Consider the following 25714-nt stretch of genomic DNA (forward strand, 5'->3'; position numbering starts at 1 on the left):
TGGGGTTGATGTTTCTCTTTGGGTCAGTTTATCCTAGTCACTTCCTATTTATTGTATGCAAGGAAAGCTACAACGAGGACAAATAAAATGTGAATGACCTAACACACCTCATGTTGTTTTATGTCAAATCTAGTGATGTCCACATAATAGTTCTATAACACCCATAATAGGTCATGGGCATCTGATCAACATCCATAATTTTAACCTTGTATGAGGGGAAATCAATGTAAATGGAAATGAGAATGCACCCTAGTCAGTTGCTTCTTGCTAGAGTGATTGGTGCCACTATAACATAAAGGACAAGTAGTTTAATATATGAGTAATAATGTTACTGATAAGGAAATTTGTTCGCATGATGAAAGTATTGCTTTGTGTTTGGTTTTTATTAGCCAACTGACATAATAAATCTTACTTATTATCCTGAGCAACATAATGAAGAATGGATGCTTGCCATCCCAAATATAAAGTTAACTAAGTTATGATTATTGATGTTTGTGCAACACACTACTTCCTTTTCGTGGTTTCTATCTTGATCTTTGCTAGTGAGTGGGTGAGACTAGATAAACTACTTGATGCACATATGGAACTGGATGGCTCAAATTTCTTAGTCTCTATTGCCCCCAACCCTATGTAGACCAACTCCCAAGCATGCAAGTGTTCTATCAAAATTCACTAACTCATGTCGCATGTTGTCGTTATGATATGTTGGAGTGACTCAGACCTTAGGGTGTCGGCTACACTATTATCTCTAAAGAATGAAATCATAATCAATCAGTTATGTAATCCTCCCACCATAATAAATAAGGTAATTATAAGTTATAGATTTCGCTCGAATCCAAAAAATTGGTGTCGAATTTAGCTATAGGAAAAAGTTGCGGAGTGCACTAAACGAAAAAATAAAAAAGCAAGAACCCATGTGGTTGTTAAGAAAATTAAAAAAGCATTAGCTACCCCTCCACTCGTTGGTTAGCAACAACAGAGAAAAAACAACAACACTCGTGTTTACCAATATCACCAAGCACAACACCAAAAGTCGTATAGCCCATACCACGTCCATCGCTACGAAAGTTCCTTCATGTGTTGGTCAGTGATATATCAAGACAATTTTTTTTGTTAATATGTATCAAGACGAAATTTTCATAGGAATATAGCAAGTACTATGCTCAATTGGCACAAACATGCTATTAAAAATATGCTCTTTTGTGATAATGGATGTACCAACAAATCCTTTCCATTTTGATTGTCTTTTTGATATTAGAGTTGGTAATGCAGGGTCTTTCAACAACTCACGACTCATGATTTGAAGTAGAGTTCTTAGTGTAGCCTTAATCACAATATAAAATTATGCTTATGAATTGACAAGTATATGAGCTTGATTTAGTATATATTTAGTGCTTTAAATTCATCATGATGTATTTCAAGAAGAAATGCTTTATGTTAATTCAAATAAGAGACTGATTGCAAACAAATTAGTCATTCCTTTCAGCGCAATCAAACTTCGTTGTACTAAATCATTATGCAGTAATAGCTTGCCAAAATGTGAATAGCCTTTTCAGATCAAGGACTGTATTTGACTTTGGTGCAGTTATTGACATTTTCAGAATGTATGTTTCTTGAAATAAATCTCAAGCTTGCAACATTGCACTGTAGAGCCCAAGGCAAATTTTACAAATTGAGATCTAACATTGAAATATTGAACCAATCATTCTGATCCATTGATTTGATTTATTTATTTATTTTCTCGAGGAAAGAAAAATCTATGGATTTTCTATTAAATATAAATTCTGATCTATGATTTCATGTGGACATCATTGCAAGTAATTATAAAGTCGATTTCAAGTGCATAATGCAATGCCAATTTTATGAATACAAAATAGTCATTACGTTATAATGGAATATGGTGAACAACTTTTGCACAATATTTTCATACATGCTCATGCAAATAACAATTATATATATAGATATATATATGTAATCCCATTGTGATATTTTTTACAATAATTGACCCTATTGCCAAACATGGCACCATCACCAAATGACAACCTAATCGACCAATTGCACCTTAGTACCTATCACAATTAATGACATAATAAAGATATGAACTCGTAAGCTCGATATTCTTTACCTTTCAGGAAGTGTTGCTTCTAAACTGAACAGAATCGTTTGTGATCACTAAATCAGCCGCATTGAGAACAAGATACTTTGTATCTTGGAGGACATCTAGCATGATGGCCAATTTGCCACTAAATTTAAAAGCATTCAAATCAGGTCGGAGGTCTAGATCATAACATCGTGGACTGCAAAATTGCGCAATCTCGGCAAGTTTTTAAACCTTATGTTTGCCAAGGTATTTTTTCGACGACTCTGTAGGAGCCATCTTATGACAAAGAATGCCCCAATCACCAATGCCCCTACAACTGCAATTCGAGGCATCATTTGCACAAATTCACCAATGCCCCATTCGTTCGTTAAACAAAATAGATTAAGGGTTGGGTGCGTGAAAAACAATGTGCGTTCAACAAGGACAATCACTTGGATGTATGCATTTTGACGTCTCCCTTCGTGGATATTTTTATCAGAATCGCGATCTCCACACATGGGGAATTCGCAGAATTGGCGACCACTCCAGAGTTGGACTCGGCCGGAATCTCAACGCTTTCATCATCATCCCCAATAAGATGAACGGTGGAAACATTTTTCCTTTGCCTATGCAGGCATTAATGGCTTCCCTGAGACTCATGATTCCAATGCCGTTTTCTATTATTTTTCCATAACTTGTCATATTTCACTAGGATTTAAAAAACTCCACCAGTGGCTTCATACCCCTGAGTCAGGCCTCTAATTCGTGCATTAAATCCAGGGTGAATTCCGTGTTGTTCTCGTTCTCCATTATCAAGTCCCTGAATTCTATGAAAAAAATCCTCAGCAGGCTTGGCGAGTCGCTGAAAATCACCTCCTCGTGTGCCAACAGAATGAGCCGGTCCAACAGAATGAGAATGTGGTAGCTTGATGTTCTCTATCTGGGCAATGTGTTGTAACACCTTAACAACCATGAAAGGGCTAGTGGAGTCTAGCCCAGAGCGTGTGCAAAGGAATTTGTGTGGAGGTGGCGGTGTAGAGGAAGTGTGTGTTGAGGACGTTGTGCAGATGAAGCGTGTGCAAAGGAAGTTGTGCAAAGGTGGTTGTGTGGAGACAAAATGTGTGAGAAATGCAAACCCTTGTTAATTAGCAGTAGAGGCAGGGACTATGCTACATTGCAACTATTCCTCTTGTTTAAATTACACAAAAACAATATTATTTAACTAGATATGTTATATCATTAATGTATATGAATATTTTTTCTTATCCAAAGTGCTCAATATCCTATCCTAATATGATATAGATGTTATCATGTAGATAAAACGTAGCTAAAAAAAAAATCCATAACATTTATAACAATTGATTATAATATCTTTATATGAAACAAAAATAAAATGATTTAAAAGGGAGGTTATATCTGTAGAAATTAATGTGTAGATTCAATACTGCTCATGAAATTTGCTAAATCTCAAGACTTGAAGCTACTCTACTAATCTACGAAAGTTAATTCACCATATAAAACAAGAATCATTGACATGCAGAAGGAAACATCACACATACACATTGATTTATCTAGGGGAAAACAACTACTCAAAACCCCTTACTATTTGTATTGCATTAATCAGAGAATAAATAAGAAATACAATGCTTTCTCAAGCCTAAACACACCCTGCAAGTGTATAGTCTATCCCTCTGCCTGACTGACTAAACTTGGCCCAACACTTAGCCAATTTCAAGCCTTCCCAAGCTCTTATTTCCTTGCGTTGTTCCCTTGGGAATTTGCCCCTATTTTTTTAGGAATTTCACACCAAGGAATTGTGCAATAACCTTAGCTCAATCTCTAACTGCATGCACCACATGTACACATGGGAATATGCTACAAACGATAGTACACTGCCTTGGAATCTCCATCTCAACTAGGTTACTCAAATTCTTTGCATGCACCAATTATTTTGGGTTGAGATTGGTTGATCACTGAGTGTGGTTGAAGTTACACATCCACAACTTGATCTCCACTAGTTCTTTTCACAGTTAAAACTAGTTAAACTGACAGTAGCTAAAATTAACTAAAATACATTGCGACAAATTAGCAATCAATCATGTAGAACTGAACTCAAGTGTATCCAACTCAAATTTACTGAGTTAACTGAGTGACAAGATCCGTGTCACCTAAGTTAACTACCTCCAAGTATTCTGCTGAAATAGAAATTCAAATTTTAATCTCGTTTGACCAAGGAAAAGTCTAAACTAGATTTTCTTGTTGCATTTTCAATGCTCCCTCTCAGCAAGAAAGGGATTATCAAATACCCCAATCCTGCTTCTATGGAACTCGAATTTTCCTCTTGACAAGGCCTTTGTAAAAATATTTTCAACTTGTTCCTCTATTGGAATGTACTGTAACAACATAAACTGCCTCTTCAAACAATCTCGTTGATGGTGATACCGAATGTCAATATGCTTGGATCGATCATGGAATAATGGATTCTCAGAGAATTTGATACAACTCTTATTGTCATAGTAAATCATTGTAGGATCCATCTTTTGAAAAAATAACCTAACAAGAATCTTTCTCATCCAGATAACCTCACATGTTGCTTGACTTTAAATCATGTACTCTGCTTCTGTTGAGCTGAGTGCCACATATCTCTGCTTCTATTGTACCAAGAAATTGTTGCTGACTCAACAGAGAAAATTCCTCCTGATGTGCTCTTCCTATCTGATGGACTCCCCGCCCAATCTGCATCTGTGAAGCCTTGCAACTCCACTCCCTCTGTCTGTCTGTAACAAAGACAAAATTGGGTAGTGCCTATGAGGTATCTTAACACATGCTTTGTTGCCTTCCAATACAGTTTGGTTGGCTTAACCATTTCTTGAATGAGCTGGTTAACTTCATAACACATGTATGATTGTGTGTTCACCAAATTCATAAGTGAACCCACAAGCTACCTATAAATGGTAGCCTCCACTACTTCACTTGAAGTATCATCCTCTTTCCTCCAGTTCTTTGCTAAAGGAGTCTCCATGGGTTTACACCTGTCCACGCGGAACCTCTGAAGTATCTCATTGGCATACTTTCCCTAAGAGACAAACAATTCCCCATCTCCTTGTCATACCTCCAAACCAAGGAAGTAGTGCTTGAGGCCCATATCATTCATCTCGAACTCTCTTGCAAGGTCCTCCTTGCAAGATATTATCAACTTCTCATCACTAGTAAGGATCAAGTCATCGGCATATAAATCAATAATCAATAATTTACCTTCTACCACAATGTGATAAAGGTTTGCATTTGCTTCACTTTTGGTGAAGCCCAAATTGGTGAGATAACTATTGATCCTGGTATACCAAGCACAGGGTGCTTGCTTGAGTCCATACAATGCTTGCTTGAGTCTTCACATATGTGACTCTTCGTCAAAGGTCTCCAACCCCTCTTGATGCTCAATATACACCTCCTACTCAATAACTCCATTGAGGAATGTTGTCTTCACATCCATCTGGTGGATCTTCCACCCCATTTGTGCTAACAATGTTAGAATTGACTTGATGGATGAGTACTTTGCTACTAGAGCAAAGCTCTTCTCATAGTCAATTCCCTCCATCTGAGAGAACCCCTTAACCAAAAATATGGCCTTGAGTTTCTCTATGCTCCCATCTTCTGCATGATTTACCTTCTAAAGCCATCTCGAACCAACCACTAATTTGTCTGTTGGTCTTGGGACCACTTCCCAAACATTGTTTTTGACAATGGAATCATATTCCTCTACCATAGCATCAATCCATACTGGTTTCTCTACAACTTCCTCGAATGAGGGTGGCTCAGTCTCTACAAGCTCACTCATCGGGTCTATGTATCCAATGTATCGATCTAGTGACCTTCTCTGCTCGTGTTGTGATGTGGGTGCTCCCACATTCTCTCTAGCATCCTGCAATAATCTGTCAGCTTCCCTGGTTCACTTCCTTCCTTCTCTGGATATCTTTTCTTGAGTGGATGTCTCCACTCTCTTCTCCTCTGCTTGTGGCTACTCCACAACTTCCTGAGGTTCTTCCTTTGGAGCCAAAAGATCCTAATCAGGTTGCAACTAAAGCTCGCTCTCAAGAGAACACCTCATTACATTTGATCCGGATTTAAACAGGAACGCAACAGATTACAGAGATAATCATAAATACAGAGATGCGATAACCATAAAAACAGAGATGCAGCGGAAATAATACTTCATTTCATTACTGTAAAATACTGAAATATGTTTACAAACAGAAATGGAAAGAAACCAGCTAGGGCGATGGTAGCTTATCTCTGAGAAGAGATGTGGCGGCTACATGCCTCTGAACTGTTCCGAACTGTATTACAATGAGGCTCGAAGGCCTATTTATTGTTGAGAAACAATGGAAAACCCTTCACATACCGAAACCTAACCCTAGAAGATGAAACGCCAAATTGTGGGCCCCGTTTGGGTAAATTGGTTCATCAATTTCCCGGGGTCCTAACTTTGGCATACGATCTCCGTTTGACGCGTACGATAGCTCGTTAGAAAGATCTATCCGAGTACTACCACTTTGGGGGGACAAGACAGGGCTCGGTTGCCCCAGAATTCCAAAAAAAACGTCGTTTAGGGCCTCAAAACGGCTCCGGAAGTTCAGGACCCGAAAAACTGCTAAAAATAGTAAACTGTGCTACAATTAAGGAAACTGAAAATGCTGAGAAAGACAATGGTGGGGGTCCAGGTGGACCTGGCAGGTGGCCACAAATATCCACCTGGATCATTCCTCCCCCCTTAGGAAGCAATGGTCCCCATTGCGTTGAGTTCCTCCATCTGCTGAACTTGTCCTGCAATCTCTGATGTGTCCAGTGATGGTGGGAAGCATGGTCGACGATGGTCCACATTGAACATTTGGTGCAGGCGAAGGAATGGAGGAATGATGTGCTCCAAAGCATTGTTCCCCATAGCCTTGGTACTGCTGTAAGGACCATGTCGGTGTGGTCTGAGCTTCTGATGGGTTCTGGTAAGGCGTTCTTTCTGTCGATGCCACCAGACATTGTTGCCCACCTGAAACTTGTGTGGTACCCCTTTGGGTGAGGAGAAGTTGTTCCTGTGTTCTGTCATGACCGTATCCCTTTTCTGCTGCTGCTGCGTGGAGGAACCCTTTGCCGGGGTCATGGATGTAGCAACGATCTTCCCCTTATTTTGGGAGTGAACCAGACAGATGAATTTCCTGGTCTGTGATATGAGCTTGCTGCCTTTCTTGGTAGTGATCAAGGATGTGGCAGTAGGTGGGGCTACCTCTGGTATCCTGTATAATGAATTATTCAAAGAAATAATGACAGCACGAGGCCTTGACTCATACACAGCATGTCGCCTCCATAAGTATGGCTGGCCTAATAGTACATCACAAACATCCAGAGGTGTAACATCACACAATACCTCGTCTGTGAAGGGTTTGATGCTGTAGGGAAGGCGGCACTGCTGGCGAACTTTCAGATCTCGTCCTTCATGAAGCCACCCGATACTGTATGGCTGTGGGTGTGGTGTAGTCGGTAGGCCCAACCGCTTCACGACCTCTGCTGAAACCAGGTTCTTTTGGCTACCACTGTCGACAATGAATTGCAGCGGTGAACCCTTCACCCACATCTGTGAGTGGAAAAGACGCTCCCCCTCCTCTGGATCTTCGGGCTCATTTTTCTTGATCTTGGCAGTGGCAACAGTGGCGCTGGGATCCGCATCAATGATCTGCTTCCCTTTGCCATTCCCCTTGTCGGGTTCTGGCTCAGGGTCAGAATATGCATCTGATTCGGAAGCCTTCAACTCGGCCACCAACGACTGCTTGGTCCGACACTCACTTGTGTTATGAGTGGGACTCTTGTGGAACTCACACCACTTTCCTGTGTCCTTCTTCGGTTTCGTGGTGTTGTTCTTTTCTTGTGGCTTCGACGGGTTATCTTGGGTCACCCCGCCTTGGCTTTGTCCTTTGGGCTTCGGATTTGTAGATCCAAAGTCTCGCTTCTTCTGTTTGAACTTTTGCTCGATTTTGACAGCGTATCGGTATGCTGTGCCGAGTGAGGAGATGTTCAAGAACACCATCTCTTCTTGGATGTATTTGTGCAGGCAGCCGCGGTATTTGAGTACCAGATGCAGCTCAGAATCTTTGATACCCAACTGTGTGCGAAGGGTATGAAAAATGTTTGTGAACTCCGACACATCTTGGTCTCGTCCCTGTCGCAGTGTGGTCCATTTGATGTATTTGTCCTCATAGCTTCCGACAGGGTAGTACTGCTCTTTGATGGCATCCCGGAAGTCATTCCAAGTGGGTGCGGCTGAAAATAGTGAGCCTGTATTTTCATCCTTCTGCTCGCAGTAGGTTTCCCACCAGTCCTTGACGTGGGGGGCTGCTTTGAGAAGAGCGAAAACAATCTTTTCCCGACTTGAAAATTCATGAACAGAAAAATACCCATCCAGCAGATTTAACCATTTATCTACGGCATCTGCGTCTATTTGACCCTCAAAGATGGGGATTTCAAAATTAACTTGTACCTTGAAGGGTGTGGCATTTCCAGAGTCGCTGTTGGAAGCCGATGCGTCGCCTCTGGGTAGCCGCTGAAGGATCTGCGCAAAGTTATCCATCATCGCGTTCCTTTGTCGCTCGAGCGCTTCTTCGAGCAAGATTTTGATAGGATCTCCTGCCCCCTCGTCTTTCTTCTCATCCGCCATGGGAGGCCGTCGGGATTTTCGAGGCTGGTCTTGCAAAGGTTCGACCAGTTCAAGCCCTAACTCCTTATATCCCGACCTCGTTGGGGACATGCAAAGAAAAACAGAGAAAAAAGCAGACCGCTCTGATACCACTGATCCGGATTTAAACAGGAACGCAACAGATTACAGAGATAATCATAAATACAGAGATGCGATAACCATAAAAACAGAGATGCAGCGGAAATAATACTTCATTTCATTACTGTAAAATACTGAAATATGTTTACAAACAGAAATGGAAAGAAACCAGCTAGGGCGATGGTAGCTTATCTCTGAGAAGAGATGTGGCGGCTACATGCCTCTGAACTGTTCCGAACTGTATTACAATGAGGCTCGAAGGCCTATTTATTGTTGAGAAACAATGGAAAACCCTTCACATACCGAAACCTAACCCTAGAAGATGAAACGCCAAATTGTGGGCCCCGTTTGGGTAAATTGGTTCATCAATTTCCCGGGGTCGTAACTTTGGCATACGATCTCCGTTTGACGCGTACGATAGCTCGTTAGAAAGATCTATCCGAGTACTACCACTTTGGGGGGACAAGACAGGGCTCGGTCGCCCCAGAATTCCAAAAAAAACGTCGTTTAGGGCCTCAAAACGGCTCCGGAAGTTCAGGATCCGAAAAACTGCTAAAAATAGTAAACTGTGCTACAATTAAGGAAACTGAAAATGCTGAGAAAGACAATGGTGGGGGTCCAGGTGGACCTGGCAGGTGGCCACAAATATCCACCTGGATCAACATTCTCCTCATCAAATTTCACATCTTTTCTAACCATTGTCATCTTGAGAGATGGAAAGTACACACGATAGTTGTGACGTGTGTGTGTGTACCCCACAAATATGCCCAATTCCATTGTTAGCTCTAGATTTTTCCTTGCTTCCTTGGAAACATGACAGTAAATTGATGATTCAAAGTACCTGAAGTGTGACACATCTGGTTTCTTCCCTAAAAAAGCTTCCTGGTGTACTCATGCCAAGAATCCTGTGAGGACTCCTGTTCTGCAAATGGACCGTTGTGTTGCATGCTTCAACCCACAAGTGTAGAGGTGGGCTTTGGTCATGCAACATCGCCCTTGCTGCTCCCACGATACTTATGTTCTTCCTCTCAGCCACCCCATTCTGTTGTGAGTTATGCGGTGCTATTAACTCCCGTCAAATGCCTTCCTTTGCACATAAATTTTTAAACTCATTCGACACGTACTCACCACTATTAACGCTCCTGAGAGCCTTCACTTTCCTGCCAATCTCTTTCTCAAAAAGTGCTTTAACTCAACAAATTTGGAGAATGTCTAGTATTTCTTCTGAATGAAGTATATCCAACACTTTGGTGAGAAATCACCTACAAATATAACATAATACCTGTGCTTGGTAGTAGAGGCTGTCGAGAAAGGTCCATAGACATTAGAGTGGATCCTTTCAAGGACTGCATGCACCCTGTTGTCTCGATCATTGAAGGTGGATTTTATGTACTTCCCCAACGTACACCCTTTGCATGTATCCTGCTGCTCTAGTGCTCCTTTAGGGAGGCCTGTAGAAATCTGTTGCATGATCTTCAAAGCACCATGATGCAAATGGCTAAGTTTTCTATGCCATAATTCGTCAACATCTCAACTCTACACCTTCTCTTCTTTTGTGCTCAATGATGCACAATCTTCCACATCTAATTTGTAGAGGTTCTTCACTCGAACCCCAATCTGCTTCACTTGTCTCGTGGTGATATGTCTAAGGAAAGCCTTCCCTTTGTTGAATATCACATCGTAGCCACAATCTTCCAACACAACTACGAAAACTAGATTATTCTTAAGACCCAATACAAACATCACATCCTTGAGCTTGAGAGGGGACCCAGAATCCCTCTAAAAAGTAACTGTACCAATACCAGTCATGCTATACCTTCCATCATCTCCCATCTCGATGTGCATATGGAGACCTTCTCTTTCAAGTCATTGAAAATTTCTTTGTTGCCCGTCATGTGGAATGAGGCACCAATGTCGAGATACCACACACTACCCATCACTGTGCTTTCCATGCATGCATTGAGGGTAAAAAATCAAGTTCGAATTGTGAAGCCAATGCTTCACCCATTTCTCCTCTTGCGGTCTTCTTGCTTCCTTTCTTGTGTGGACACTTTGTCGCATGGTGCCTGAATTCATGACAATGAAAGCACTTGATTATGGACAAGTCTTTCTTCTTGCCCCCTTGACTCGAATCTGATTTGGATTGGGATTTCTTCCCTTTCCATTTCTTTGCCTTTCTAGCCGAGGCACAATTCTTCTCATCCTCGCCCTTGGATGAGGTGTCGTCTCTAGTGTTCTGCCTTATTTCTTCCTGCACTAGATCGGACCATAATCGCTCCCAACTTGGTAGTTTCTCTCTACCATTTATGGAATCTTGATAGCTATGCAAACTCTTGGGAAGGCCCAAAAGGGCTAGAACTACCAAGTCTTCTTCAGGGACAGTAACATAGATCCCGCCATGTCAATCATGACACTGTGTAAACCTGCTAAGGTACTGCAGAATTGTTTCGTTCTTTTGCATCTTGATTCTTCGAAGCTTGCCCTTGAGTGCCAGCTTCATGTGGTCACTATTGTTCTCGAATAATTCGATCAATGCTTTCCACATTGCAAATGAAGTCTCTTTTCCGTTGAGATTCGAGACAATATGATTCTCCTCACTTTGGCCTCATCCTTTTTCTACTGAGCGAGATTTTGGGAATCAAATGCTTCTGGTTTTGCTACATCTGTCTTAATGTATTCTAACAACCCATTATCATCCAATACTGCCTCCATTCGGTCCTTCCATGCAATAAAGTTTGAGGTGCCTTCCAAGGCATACTCGAGCCCTAGTCCATTGAAAGCCACCTTCTCAGTCCTGAAGAAAACCTACAGCAATGATCTTCAAACTTGAATCTCCTGCAATGACAACTTCGAAATCTCTTATCTACAGTGATTCCAGCTCTGATACCATGTAGAAATTATGTGTAGATTCAATATTGCTCATGAAATTTGCTAAACCATGAGACTTGAAGCTACACTATTGATATGCGGAAGTTAATTCACCATCTAAAACAAGAATCATTGACATGCAAAAGGAAACATCACACATACACAGAGATTTATCCAGGGGAAAGAAACTGCTCAAAACCCCTTACTATCTATATTTCATTAATCAGGGAATAGAGAAGAAATACAATGCTTGCTCAAGCCTGAGCACACTCTGCAAGTGTGTAGTCTATCTCTCTGTTTGACTAATTGAACCTGGTCCAACAATTAGCCAATTTCAAGACTTCTCAAGATCTTCTTTCCTTGCGTTGTTCCCTTGGGAAATTGCCCCTATTTTTTTAGGAATTTCACACCAAGGAATTGCGTAATAGCCTTAGGGAAATCTTTGACTGCATGCAGCACCTATACACATGGGAATATGCTACAACTGAAAGTACACTTCCTTGGAATCTCCATCTCAACTGGGTAACTCAAATTATCTACATGCAACAATTATTTTAGGTTAATTGATCAGTTAACTCATTGATCACTGAGTGTGGTTGAAGTTACACATCCATAACTTGACCTTCACTAATTCTTCTGATAGTTAGAACTAGTTAAACTGACAATAACTCAAATTAATTGAAACAGATTGCTACAAATTAGCAATCAATTATGTAGAACTAAACTCAAGTGTCTCCAACTCGGATTTACTAAGTTCATTGAGCGACAAGATCTGTGTCACCTCAGTTAACTACCTCCAAGTATTCTGCTGAAATAGAATTTCAAATTTTAAGCTAGTTTGACCAAGACAAAGTCACAACTATATATATATATATATATATATATATATATATATATATATATATATATATATATATATATATTGTTGGCTAAAATATTTTCATTAGTTCATAAAAAAGTACAACAAATATTCTTGAAGACCTATGCTCTCCTGGCTTCACTTCGACCGAATTTGTTAGCTAGGAGAACAATGCAGAAGCTGAGAAGAAATTGCCATTTTTTCCATGAATCCTAAAGACAAAAAATCCAGGTAACCCAAAACACTTGCAAAACCAAAAAACAACCAACAGAAAAAATAAGTTAAGGATGAGGATTCAGTGTATGAGCAACACCTGGGGCCGCATGAGGGCCATGGCCTTCGTGAACATGAAAATCAATATGAGCGAGATGAACTTCCATCTCGTCCAACCATTAGCTAACACAACATTGGCTTCGATGCATAGACACTAGACAGTCCAAAATGTCCCCTTAACTGTATTGAATGTCATTTATATAAGCAATGGTCTTGTTCCTATCTTCATATCTCTGTTGACGAATAACCTCCAGGGTAGTCGAGATATTCCGCAGTTGTTCGACGATAAATTCCAACATGTGCGTCTACTTCACGTGTCCCAGTGGCTGAGCACGTTCTTGAGCAACTTCCCCTTTCATGTACCCACCACCCACTGCATCTTCCTACATCTCCTCCGCTAGACTGACTCACTCCCTAGGCTGGTCACAAGGCCCTACTCCTCGTTGGGTGTGACCACGTTGACAGAACACAGTCACTGGGCCGTCTAAATACCATGGAGGGGGCGTCAAAGAGAAAAAGAACAACATATTCCCCCAATCCTTTTATTATCTCTCTTGAAAGAGCACAACTACACTGAAATTCCACTGCCCGCTGTCACTTCCGACACACATGTTGTAATTCAAATTAACACCAACAACAGAAGAGGGGTCCTTTGCAGAGCCTCCAAGATGAAAGTACCACACAAAATTGCCCCTCCAACACCCTAGAACATAATTTAACCACAAAACTACACCCTTCCTAGTAGGGAACACATATGAAATGACTAGACACTTGCGAAGCACAAAAATAGGAAGAAAACAAGATTGGATAGGAAGAAACCTCCTTAACAATTTTCTGTCGAGGGCTGAAGGATTCGCCCGAGGAGGAGCGTTGCAAAATGATACCACACCGTGGATGCTGTCGTAGCACACCGCATGCACCCACAAGCTCTCTTGCCTGGATCCCACACCACCCTAGTTATTCGAACAAGCCCATAACTATAAGCATAACATCTGCCACTAGCATCTCTCACTATGACACAACCCAGATAAACAGGCATGCACAAGTGGAGACCCTATGGACACTCAACCTTAGAGAAACCACAATCCGTATCGCCCATACCAAGACTCCAAAAATCACTGAAACAATTGAGTTCCTCGCTGCATCTTCTTGGGACTTTGATCTTGTCACCACTTGGCTTGGTAACCCTCCCACTTCGACGAACACGTCATATTGCATTCTTCGCCCACTGCGAGTCAGGCTCCATACTCCTTGTTCACCCACCCCATCGGGGTATATATATATATATATATATATATATATATATATATATATATATATATATATTTATTTATTTATTTATAGGTTATTGCTGAAGGCTTCTTATTTCAACTTAAGGTGGATGAGGATCTGTTGACTTTTTTTTATTTGTTCAATTTCCGGCTATATTGATGCTCAAGTGAATATACTCAACATATGCTTCATGTGAATGCTTATCAACCACTGTAGTGTGTTACATAGTTTGTTAGGTTGCATTAACTTTTAATAAATTATAAAAAATAGATTCGTGCCAAGTGGCTCCTTCCCACGAATTTCCTAGGGATTTGAGATTATTCCAATTCTAATAAATTCATATTCAAATTAGATGGGGAAATTAATATAAAAGCAGATTTCATTTAGCAAAATGATCCATTTTACAATAAGATTTTTGCTAAAGGCTTCTTATTTCAACTTAAGGTGGATGAGGATCCGTTGACTTTTTTTTATTTGTTCAATTTCCGGCTATATTGATGCTCAAGTGAATATGCTCAACATATGCTTCATGTGAATGCTTATCAACCACTGTAGTGTGTTACATAGTTTGTTAGGTTGCATTGTCTTTTAATAAATTATAAAAAATAGATTCGTGCCAAGTGGCTCCTTCCCACCAATTTCCTAGGGATTTGAGATTATTTTAATTCTAATAAATTCATATTTAAATTAGATGGGGAAATTAATATAAAAACAAATTTTATTTAGCAAAATGATCCATTTTAAAATAAGATTTGTAATTTTTTTTTTTTGTTTCTCTAGTTAAATTAGATTTGTGTCACTTGGCTCTCCACCCACCAATTTCATAGGGATTTGAAATTATTCCAATTCTAATAAGTTCATATTCTAATTAGATGGTAAGTTAATATATAAGCAAATTTTATTTAGCAAAATGGTTCATTTTACAATAAGATGTGAAATACCTTTTTTTTTTCCTCAAGTTAAAGTTGATCCATAACCTTTTTATACATGGTTAATCTGGTCAATGTGTGTATTGGTAAGACATTCTTCGTGTTGCAATAGTTTTTTTTGTTATATTTATGAAGCCTTCGGCTATATCAACTACATTAATATTTTTAATGTGGTTGTACTAGTAAATATTGTTACTAGATAAAATTAAAATTACATTTTTATATATTTTTAGTTTTAATGAGAAAAATGAATTACAATTATCTTAAATTTAATTTGAATAATTAATGAAAATAACTGGGCCACAACCAGGAAGATTTGAACCTTGGGTCTCTCAGTTATGGCAAGAATCACATTACTTCCCTCACCAATTAAGTTGCCCCTTGAAACTAATAAAAATATAATTAAAAATATATGTTTTAACAATTATATAAAATTGCAAATATTTTACATTTAGTTTAAACCATTAATAAAAATTATACATTAAAAAAATATTTTTTTTTTTCCAAATTTTTAAATTTATAATTAAGATATTTTTTTTTAACAATGTTATGTTAATTAACTTAAATATATTTAATATGATAACATTTAACAAAATTGTAATAATATTAAAGAATCTCAATTAATTTTTTTTTTTAAAATTTGGTAAACTATATTGATTTTAATAAACATTCATAATCATCATCACTCTATCAAAATAATATTTTATTATAAATTATATATTAGAAAAATTAATATTTAAATATTTTATTTAATTAAATAAAATTACTTGAAAATTATGTTTTTAATTAATATAAAATATAAAATTTTATTTTAAATACATTAATACCATTTAAAATAATGTAAATTGTTGAAATTTTTAAATAAATATTTTTTTAAATAATTAAAATAATATATATATATATATATATATATATATATATATATATATTTTAAATATAAATTAAAATAATATTTATTTTATTTAGAAATAAAAGTCATTTTTAAAGAATTATATTATCCCAAACCTAATCTAAACTACCGCTTCACACAATTCTAATAATGGCATCTAATAAGTATATCACTCGTCTATCCCATAAATAAACTAACCTTACATTAAATAAATAACATGTTATTATTATCAAAAGTATATTTAACTCTCGTCATTATAATATATATATAACTTATTAGGTTGAAATTAAAAAATAAAATCAGTTTATCGATGATGATGGTATCTGTTTAATAAATTTATTAAGTTGAATTTGTCTGAAAAAGAAAATAGTTTGTCCATTACCACATTTAACTCCTCCCAATATGACACCATTTTTTTAATTCTGTCAACTTATTAAATTAGATTTGTCCCAAAATACTCAGTTTGTCCAGTTCTTTCTGAAAGATCGATAATAATAAATTGGATCAGGAAGGTAATTAGTTCACATGAGGCTAACCGTTAGAAAAGCATACCATTATTGTCTAAACCACATTTAAGCCTCCCCTGTCAATCGCAGTTTTCGTCAAATCAAGCTACAGGCCCAAGAAGAGCAAGCTGAGGAACAGCACGGTTCTCAATGGGAAAAAGGATGGCAGTGCAATGGACCCAATCAGAAGGCTGGCCTGTCCCTCTTTCAAACTGTTCACAGCACGGAACTCAAGCCTCCTGCTTGACAGTGCCCATATACATAAACATATATACATACATACCCTGTCACTTCAGTCTCAATTGCCCGCTTACCTCCCGCTATCACCAACATTGCCCTGCTCTGCCCTGGAGCTACAAACCCCATAAAATACGATACAGCATTCTAGGATAACATACATTGCTGGTTGAATTTAAGGTCAGCCTTTTCTCTGTGTAGGCTTTTGGATACTGTCGTTGCAATGATACTGACCTCCCCCTAAAATCACAACTTTGACGTCAGAATCAGACTACCCATATTGAATCCCAGGTGGGTGTGGTCCTTTCAGCCGCGAAAGAGCAGTATTGTGAAGTCTAATAAGCAGGCAGGATATCGATTAGACCAGGCTTCTGGGTCAGATGGCTCGTTGAAGTGAAAGGATTGGCACCCATTACAATGGAGAATACTAGTACATGGAATTCTCTCCATGCCCTTTGATAATTTGTGTTAAAGACGGGGGCAGTTTATTTGCAGAACTACCATGTGTTCTGTATCTCAATACAATAATCCAGCATAGCTTCCACACCATGGCTTAGAAGCTGCTAATACTTCACCGTAAGTTTAGTTTATATTGGTTCAGGTTGGAAGCTGGTGTCGAAAAATAGAACGTGGGCTGAGGTTAAACTACAACTACTATCTTAATGTACTAAAATTTCACTGTCATTTGACTTGGGGGAGTTTATCTTCAAATGTGTAACATCATGACTTGCTCTCTGGAAGCCAAGATGTTAACTAATGGCACTGGCTTACTCTCTGCTTCTGCAAGTAAGAACATGAATATGAACCATAATGGTGGTGGTTCCACAAAGTTAGCTGTCAAGTGGTGGTCGAGATCTGCAAAGAAGCAGAATTCGTCAGCCTGTCCACAGATTGGACAAACATGGCACACAAAGGCACTGGCTATATGGGTTCTGGTTGCGTTCATAGTATCTGTGTATATCTTTCGTTCCATGAATACTGATATCATTGAAAGGAGAAACGAGGTGCTGGTTAGTATGTGCGATGAGCGTGCCAGGATGCTGCAGGATCAGTTTGTTGTTAGTATGAATCATGTTCATGCCTTGGCAATACTGGTTTCTACTTTTCACCATAGGAAAAAGCCCTCTGCAATTGATCAGGTCGGTTATCAGTTCCCTTTTTTTTCCCTTTTTATGCCACCTTTTGAGTTCATAATTACAGAGAAATTTTCAAATTGTTCAGAAAAGAGAAAATAATATGATAAATTCAAGCCCTAGAGACCTGTGTTCTTCGCGTCTACTATAACGGCGTAGGTGGTCTCTGCGCTTTTATTCAAGTAACGAGTTTGTGGGCTATGAAGTATTAAGCACCCTGTTTGCAACTAGCATCCTTGACTGCTTGAGCGGCCACCATAAATAGCTTTGAGTTGATTTTCACTCCCAAACTTTTCAGCCTATGCTGTTCATTTGAGTTCTGTTTGTCAGCAGCTTGCCTTATATATGGTCGTGCAGCGTTATGCCATGGATACCGGTCTTCGGATGGCCATTTCCTGCACTGTGTGCATTGCATGACACTTTTTCTTGCATCCTGGCAGGAAATTGGACGTTGGCCGAGCCTATTATCTGCAGAACAAGTAGGATTGAATTGACAATTTCTTTCTACTTTAATTTAGCAGATCCTATCGGTCAAATAGTGCTTGCTATTCTGATCCATATCATGTGCATACACAAATAGGCTTCAATCTAAGAGGTGGATATAGGAACTGCAAGGCAATTTGACTTGTTTGTATTAGCTCTGTCTCTGTTTTGAGATAGTCCTAGGATATATTGATAACGTTTTGGAATTTTCCCTTTGGGTGTAGAGAAACCTTAAAGGAATTTAACTTTTGACTTACCTTTGTGTTTCTTACAGAAAACTTTTGCTGAATACACTGCAAGAACTGCTTTTGAGAGGCCCCTAATGAGTGGTGTGGCATATGCCCAAAAAGTTCTACATGTGGAAAGGGAAAAGTTCGAGAGGCAGCAAGGATGGACAATCAAAATGATGAAGTCCAAGGAACCTTCACCTGTGCAGGATGAATATGCTCCTGCAATCTTTTCACAGGAGACTATTTCCTATATAGCATCTCTTGACATGATGTCTGGAGAGGTATGAGCACGGACTTCAGGTTATGAATCTAATTTTTAAGCTTCAATATGGATCAAAATATAATTACATATTTATTGTAATAAGGCTATGCCTCTATTATCAGTGGATGAGCTCACAAATCTATGTTGTTGTGTAAACAGGAGGATCGTGAAAATATCTTGCGAGCCAGAGCTACTGGAAAGGCAGTCCTTACAAGTCCCTTCAGACTTTTGGAGTCAAATCACCTTGGGGTTGTTTTGACATTTGCAGTCTATGATACTGATCTTTCTCCAGATGCTACAGAAGAGGAGCGAATTAAAGCAACTGCAGGGTTGGTCATAGACTTCCAAATTCCTAGTAATACTGATTTTAATGTCCTGAATTTTAGATATTCTTTCTGATAAAGGAAATATGAATTGTGTCATTTCAGTGATCATCTTGTCTGGCTAACTTGCCCATTGGTTCCAACTCTGCTTTAATGCTGCATCAGTAGAACTCTTATGACATTGCACTAGATTACAGTACCTTATCAACGAATTTGACCTTCTATCTGATTTATTTGGAACTGGAGAAGACTCTGAAGCTTCTATTTTCATAAACCTTAGATCATAAGCCAGGTTTCGTCAAAGCAGGTGCCATAGTAACATACAGCCAGTCATTCAAAAGTTTCTAAAAGCTCAGTCCCAAAGTAATGTTTGAGTAGTCCTTACACACACAAGTGTCATTGGTAGACCTTCTGATTGTAAACTATATAGAATGGGAGGCATATTTAGACCGAGGCGAGGAATAAACACATCTTGAATGATTGGGTTATTTACCATAGATTTTCCAATCTAATGGAAGTAATATCTAAATACCACACTTCTGTTAGATAATTTTGATACACGAAGAGGCTGATACTGACCTTTGGTGTGACTATATATGATTCATAATTTTGTGGGTGCTGCCATTTGGAACTTGAGGCCTGGGTGAACCTCAGGTTTAGGGAATTTTCCATTTAATAGGAAATAATTTTAGTCAAACTTCCTTGGCAGCTGCACTTCCTGGGTGAACTTTGAGATAGTATGCAACAAGAAGTGATGGTTGGAGATTTCTTAAGGATTTATTTGTGACCAGATAAGGATTAGATACCAGGAAATGAGAATGGTTCTTTTTGGAAGTGCAGGTCACGATTGGACTCTTCTGAAACATGCTCTTTGCTCCTATAGTTTTCAATATCTTTACTATGGAATGTCATTGCTTGAGTTGTATTTTGAAATTGTACACGTACCTCACTTGAGCTCATTGTACTTGAGATTGGTTTCAACTTCCAAATTTAAATGTCTGATCTTTGAGTTAAACAATACTGGTGAAGTGCTTGGGCTTTGTGAAGTTCTTAGCGTTAGATTTGCTAGTAGGAGAAGGACCACAGAGTGAAGATCTTAATTCACAAAGATATTGCTGTCAAGGATGGTGGATAGGCAATGTAACCATTCCTTGGACCATAGATGGCTAGGTGATATGTTAGATTAATGTCGTGAACATTTCTATTAAAAAAGGGTTGCTTATTCTTGATTGGATGAGTTGTCTAATCACATGCATCCATTTGCATTGGCAATTTAGCCCTTTGATGGCGTAATGTTCCTGCAGAGGGATTATCTTCTCCGTCATCTGTGTTTTGAATTTTGCTTTGATTTAATGGCTATCAAAAGACGCAAACATTTTATATGCACGATGTTCATATAATTATTAGCCTAGTATCTGGTTCTGGAGTGTTCATCGTTGGATTCACTAGCAGGAGAAGCGCCAATCAGAAGATTAGGCCTCACATGTTGTTGCCAAGGTTGGTTATAATGTAAAAATATATTATACCATGGATGGTTGAGAGTGATGCGAGGCAATTACTCTGGCGTTGTCTACTCATACATATGCGTTCACATTAATAATTCAGTCCTTCGTCTCCCATTATTTTTCTCCATTGTGTTCCGATTGGAGCTGATATCCGCAAAAGGATTATCCTCTGATTAACCCATGTTTGAATTTTAATTTACGGTTGCAAATAAAATTGCCAACCCTCTGTAGCAAACCGGATTACCTGGACTGTTCTTACAACACTATATTCTTCTCAACGCAACTTGATTTGCACTTTTAGGGGTGCTTCTTTGTAAAATTTGAGGATTAAATATTTTAACATGGTTTTGGTGTTTTGCATTGAATGAATGTATTACAGAAAGATGCAAGGGCTTAATTTCCAGGACCCCATATTTCCATGAAATTTTAATCTTATTTAAGCTCTGATGTACGTAGATTGACTTTTAAACTTTCTTATGGTTCTGAAAAGTCTTTGAGGAATTTTGTACGATGTATTTGCAGGGACATGTTTGACATTTTTGAGGAAGATTTGTGCTACCCATATTTAAAGTGGATTAGGCATTTTTTTTTAAATTTTTAATTTTTCCCAAAGTCACATTTCTCGGGGAAAACCTTTGAATACTTCCCCTCATTCCAAGGATGATAGCCAGGGTAAATCCTAGAATGTTCAAGGCATAAGGTTGGTCAACAGTAACGTTGAAAACCATTACAACAATATACTCATTAAGAGCTCATCATGTTACTTGTGCGAATTGAACTTGAGTGGGGAGGATAACAATCATTCCTCCCAATGACCTGAGCTAGACCCATTTGACAACTTAAGCAAATTAGCTATTCATAAGGAGTTTATATAGTATATATTTGTATACTACCTCATGAAGGCATACTTTACGACAAAGCCATATGTTGATAATTTGTACTATATTTGTGGACATTGTTGTATTATGGCTTATATTGATATAGTATGCCATGAAGATGTACTTTATCACAATAAGCCATATGCTGACAGTTTGTAAAAAATCTGTGAACATAATCGTATTATGACTCGTATCTATAGCTTCATTCATTCTACAATGATTAACTATAGAGTATAGCTACTCACTCAAGCCTTCATTTATAGTCATCTGGCTTTTCTTCTTGGAAGGATCCTCCAAGGAGATTCTTGTATAAAACTTCCTGGTCTATTTATACTTACTGTTTGTACCTTTTTTCTAAGGAAAAAAGCAAATAATTTTATTCCTGTGAAGAAAAAAAATTACAACTGTAAATGCCAATGTAATTCTCTTTGCTGATAGCCCAACCTCTCCAATCATAAAGAGTCTCTTGCTGGCAATAAATTTCAAAAATATAATCAGCTAGAAGCTGTCTTATAATCACAATCTTGAAAACAAAGCCAAAAAGACCTGTTTATCAGACTTTCCTGTACATCAACCTGCAGGAGTTCATAGCTGTTCATATACATTATCATAATATATTCATCAAAATTGTCCCCATACATTCAGTTCAAAAACTTGTCTATTCACATACTTTAGAAAACTGTTCACACAATGGATTTCAAAGGAATAAACGATCTAAATCATCTTAAAGGTTCAGCTGCCCAGCTTTGGAGCCAAGAGTTGTGAAAGTATTCTGAAGAGACTTCCTGGGTTTTTTCATATATCTTCCATGTGCCTATATCTTGACACAATCATGGATTAGATCAGAAAAGATACCAAGCACAGTGTGTTAGAAGGTTGGTGGTGCATTACAGAGTCCAACAGGTACCAATGATTGAAAGTGGGGTGAGAGATGATTTGTACTTCTTTTCATATCCTGAAAGAGAGGCATAAGAGAGTAATTATGCAATGGGAAGTCCTCATTCATCCAATTGATAACAAGAAGGGAGTTGCCATAAATGTGTAACTAGGAAAATCCTTTTTCCCTGGCTAGATGCAGAGTGAGCTTTAAAGCCATTAACTCACTATAGTTGCTTGATGCATGCCCATTTCCGGCTGAGAAAGATATGGTCTGTTGTTCTGCCAGCCCCTCCCTGAGAGGGATTCCCTTGGGGCAGCCCCATCAAAAGAAGCCTAGGTCATGTCCTTTTGTATTATAGTGTCCTGGCATGATCTCAAATACGCAGGAGAAGAACTTTGCATATAGGCTGATAAGACAGCAAGGTTTTGGAGAGCACAATGCATGGGAGAGGAATATTTGTCATCAAATAGAAAGTGATTCCAGGCAATCCAGATACCCCGAGCAACAATAAAGAGGAGAACTTTAAAATTTTTTGTATGTTGATTGCATATCCAACTGTTTAGGGCTTCAACGTTAGAAACTCCACCCCATCTACAAGATGGACCTGTTGTTCTTTGTATTTCAGTCCAGACTGCTAGTGAGAAGTTACAATCAAGGGTGAGATGATGATTTGATTTAGTGTCCTGTCTCCAGAGATTGCATCTTCTGGGACCATTAAAATTTCTGTGTTGAATTTTATTCCATGTGGGAGCCTTATTATGTAATAGAAGCCACATGAACCATTTTGCTTTGGTTGGGCAAATTTATTTTCTCTCACCATGGTGGAGTATCTGCTCTACTTTCCTGAGTCGAGGTAGATTAACCAAGCCTTGGAACATATCCACCAGTGGGGTTGAGGGACCATATGAGATGATCCTCCTAGTTTGATGAAGAAACAAAAGTGTCCTGAAGTGTGTTGATATAGTGATTCCATGGGGGTGCATAGTCAGCTCTGATTCCAACTTCTTTCCATGCCATCCAATGGCATTGATGGGTGGTGTAATCCCTTCTCATGATTTGATTAAGGAAGTAAAGCCCTCCCCTGTTTGGATCTCTAACCCAATGTGGAAAAAGTCGACCTCGAGAATAAATTGGTAAGGGTTCGGAAATTGAAAAAGTCAATAAAGTCGGGAGGTTTTTGAAAAAATCGACAAAAACTCGGCAAAATTTAGAAAGTACAAAAATATTCATTTAAAAAAAATTAAGATGTAAAGTATCTACAACATCAAATAAATGCATTGCCACATAAATATGAAAAGAAAGCTAATATATAAGATGTATAAGAAGTCTAGTGCTACGTCACATATCAACAATGAAACAAGTCCTGAATCTTGAGTCTTGACTCTGTCTCAAGAGTCAAAATATCATCAAAAATAATAATAAATGTATATCATGATCATGAGTCACCCACATGTCATAAAATAATCAGTCACTGAGTTCCTCTGCCCCTCCAAATCCACGAAACAACACTGGTAAATATCCTCCTCTTGGGCAGTGAAAAACACCTTCTCTCTCCATAGGCTCAAATCGCAAAGGTTAGAGTGCAAAATGAGTGGAAAAATCACCCTTTTCTTAACTTATATGTGGCCCGACACCTCACTCATGAGTTTTTCGATAAACTCCCGATTTTATCCCGAGTTTTACCATTAAATCTCGAGTTTTTCATTTTTGAAAAAATTGTGAAAAACTTGGCCAATAACATCGGCGAGTTGAAAAGATCGCGAGTTCCCTATGTTATTGCGATTTTATCGAGACTTTTTCCACAGTGCTCAGAGCATATGGTTAGGGGGTAAGTGATTGTTGTTACTCCCTATCTAAGGATCCTTCCCTATTAGAACTTGGACCCCATTTTTGATCCTCCAGATCAACCACTTACTTGTGAGAGGGAAGGCATTTAAAATGACTTTCCATATGACAGATCCATGTGGCACCTTTTTAACAGGTTTCGTTATCTAATCCACTAAGGAAACCTGAGGAAAGCATTTTTCTTTCAAAATTTGTGCCTTGTATGATACCCCATACTTTTTTGGCAGCCAACATTTCTGAGAAGTGAAATATGTTTTCAATCCCCAACCCCCTAGAGTCTAGACCTTTCAGATAAAGAGGCAAGCACCAAAGAAATGTTATTATTCTATTTTGATTCAGAGAAATCTAAAAGAAAACTGCTTGATTTTGCCCAAGATGACCTTGGGAATTTGGGGTAGTGAGATTCAATACACTGGGATGGCTTCTCAAATAGCTTTCACCAGAACCATAGTACATGCTTTATAGTGCCACTTATTGCACCAAGTGTTACTTTCATTTGCACCCTTGCTAGTAGCCAAAGGCAAGCGAAGTGGAAAGGAGGCAAATTTGTCCATCTTCTAGCCACACGTGTGAACTATGGTTATTGTAGAAAAGGCCGAAATTGCAGAACTGCTACATCAAGCCGAAATTCAAAATAAGGGCCGAAATTTGAGGTTGTGAAACAAGTTTAACTAGTGTTGTCTTGAAAGAAGAAAAACAGGAAAAACCATTGTCGTCATCATCAAGGAATCAATGTGATCTCCCTTTGAGCCAAGGATCACTTCTGAAGAAATACATCTTCACCAGGAAGACATCTATTATCTACATCATCATCAAAATCAAGAAGGCACCAAGCTGAAGATTTCATCATCTAGGAATATCTTCACTTGACAAGTATTTTAATATCTATATTTGAATATGTCAAAATGACTTCATATTGCAAGGAGAGCAACAAATTGGTTGGGTTGTCAAACTTTTTTGCATGGAAGAAGAGGATAGATTTGATCCTCATAAAAAATGAAGTCGTCGGTTATGTTAAGGGTTTAATTGTTGAACCGCCGAAAGAAGAAGCTCAAGCTCTACAAGATGAAGATATCAAAAGAAGAAGGAATAACCTCATACTTTATGAGGGTGTCAAAAATAAGAAACCAACTCCAAGAGTTGGGAGCAATAATGTCTGACAAGGAAATGACTAACATAGTGCTCAATGCACTACTATAGGAATGGGGCAACTTCACATCAAACATCTATGGGAAGAAGGAAGCTACTCCATTCAATGAACTATGGTCATTGTGCAAAATCAAAGAAACTAGGCTGAAGGCAAAAATTGATGTAGAATCAAGCGAGCAAGCTCAAGCATTTGCTTCCATGGCTAGAAGAAAAGGGAAGTTTGGAAAGCTTGGTTCAATGCATTTGTTGTCATGAATATGGGCACTACAAGAGAGATTGTCCAAAGCTCAAGAAGG

The 25714-nt window shown here is 38.5% G+C and overlaps 1 protein-coding gene across 1 annotated transcript in view; it reads left to right on the forward strand.

Moving 5' to 3' along the window:
* Window positions 1-16664: 16664 nt before the first annotated feature.
* Window positions 16665-25714, forward strand: part of LOC149250661 (histidine kinase CRE1-like) — a 50851-nt gene continuing 41801 nt past the window's right edge. Inside the window, exons 1-3 of the mRNA XM_089459170.1 lie at window positions 16665-17869; window positions 18621-18857; window positions 18998-19167. Of these exons, the coding sequence (XP_089315296.1) occupies window positions 17441-17869; window positions 18621-18857; window positions 18998-19167 (836 nt within the window). The 5' untranslated portion in view covers window positions 16665-17440. The remainder of the gene's footprint in view (window positions 17870-18620; window positions 18858-18997; window positions 19168-25714) is intronic.

The sequence above is a fragment of the Pinus tabuliformis genome, chromosome 7 (genome assembly GCF_031772625.1).
Source record: "Pinus tabuliformis cultivar Carrire ecotype Pingquan chromosome 7, CPIR1, whole genome shotgun sequence".
Lineage (NCBI taxonomy): Eukaryota > Viridiplantae > Streptophyta > Pinopsida > Pinales > Pinaceae > Pinus > Pinus tabuliformis.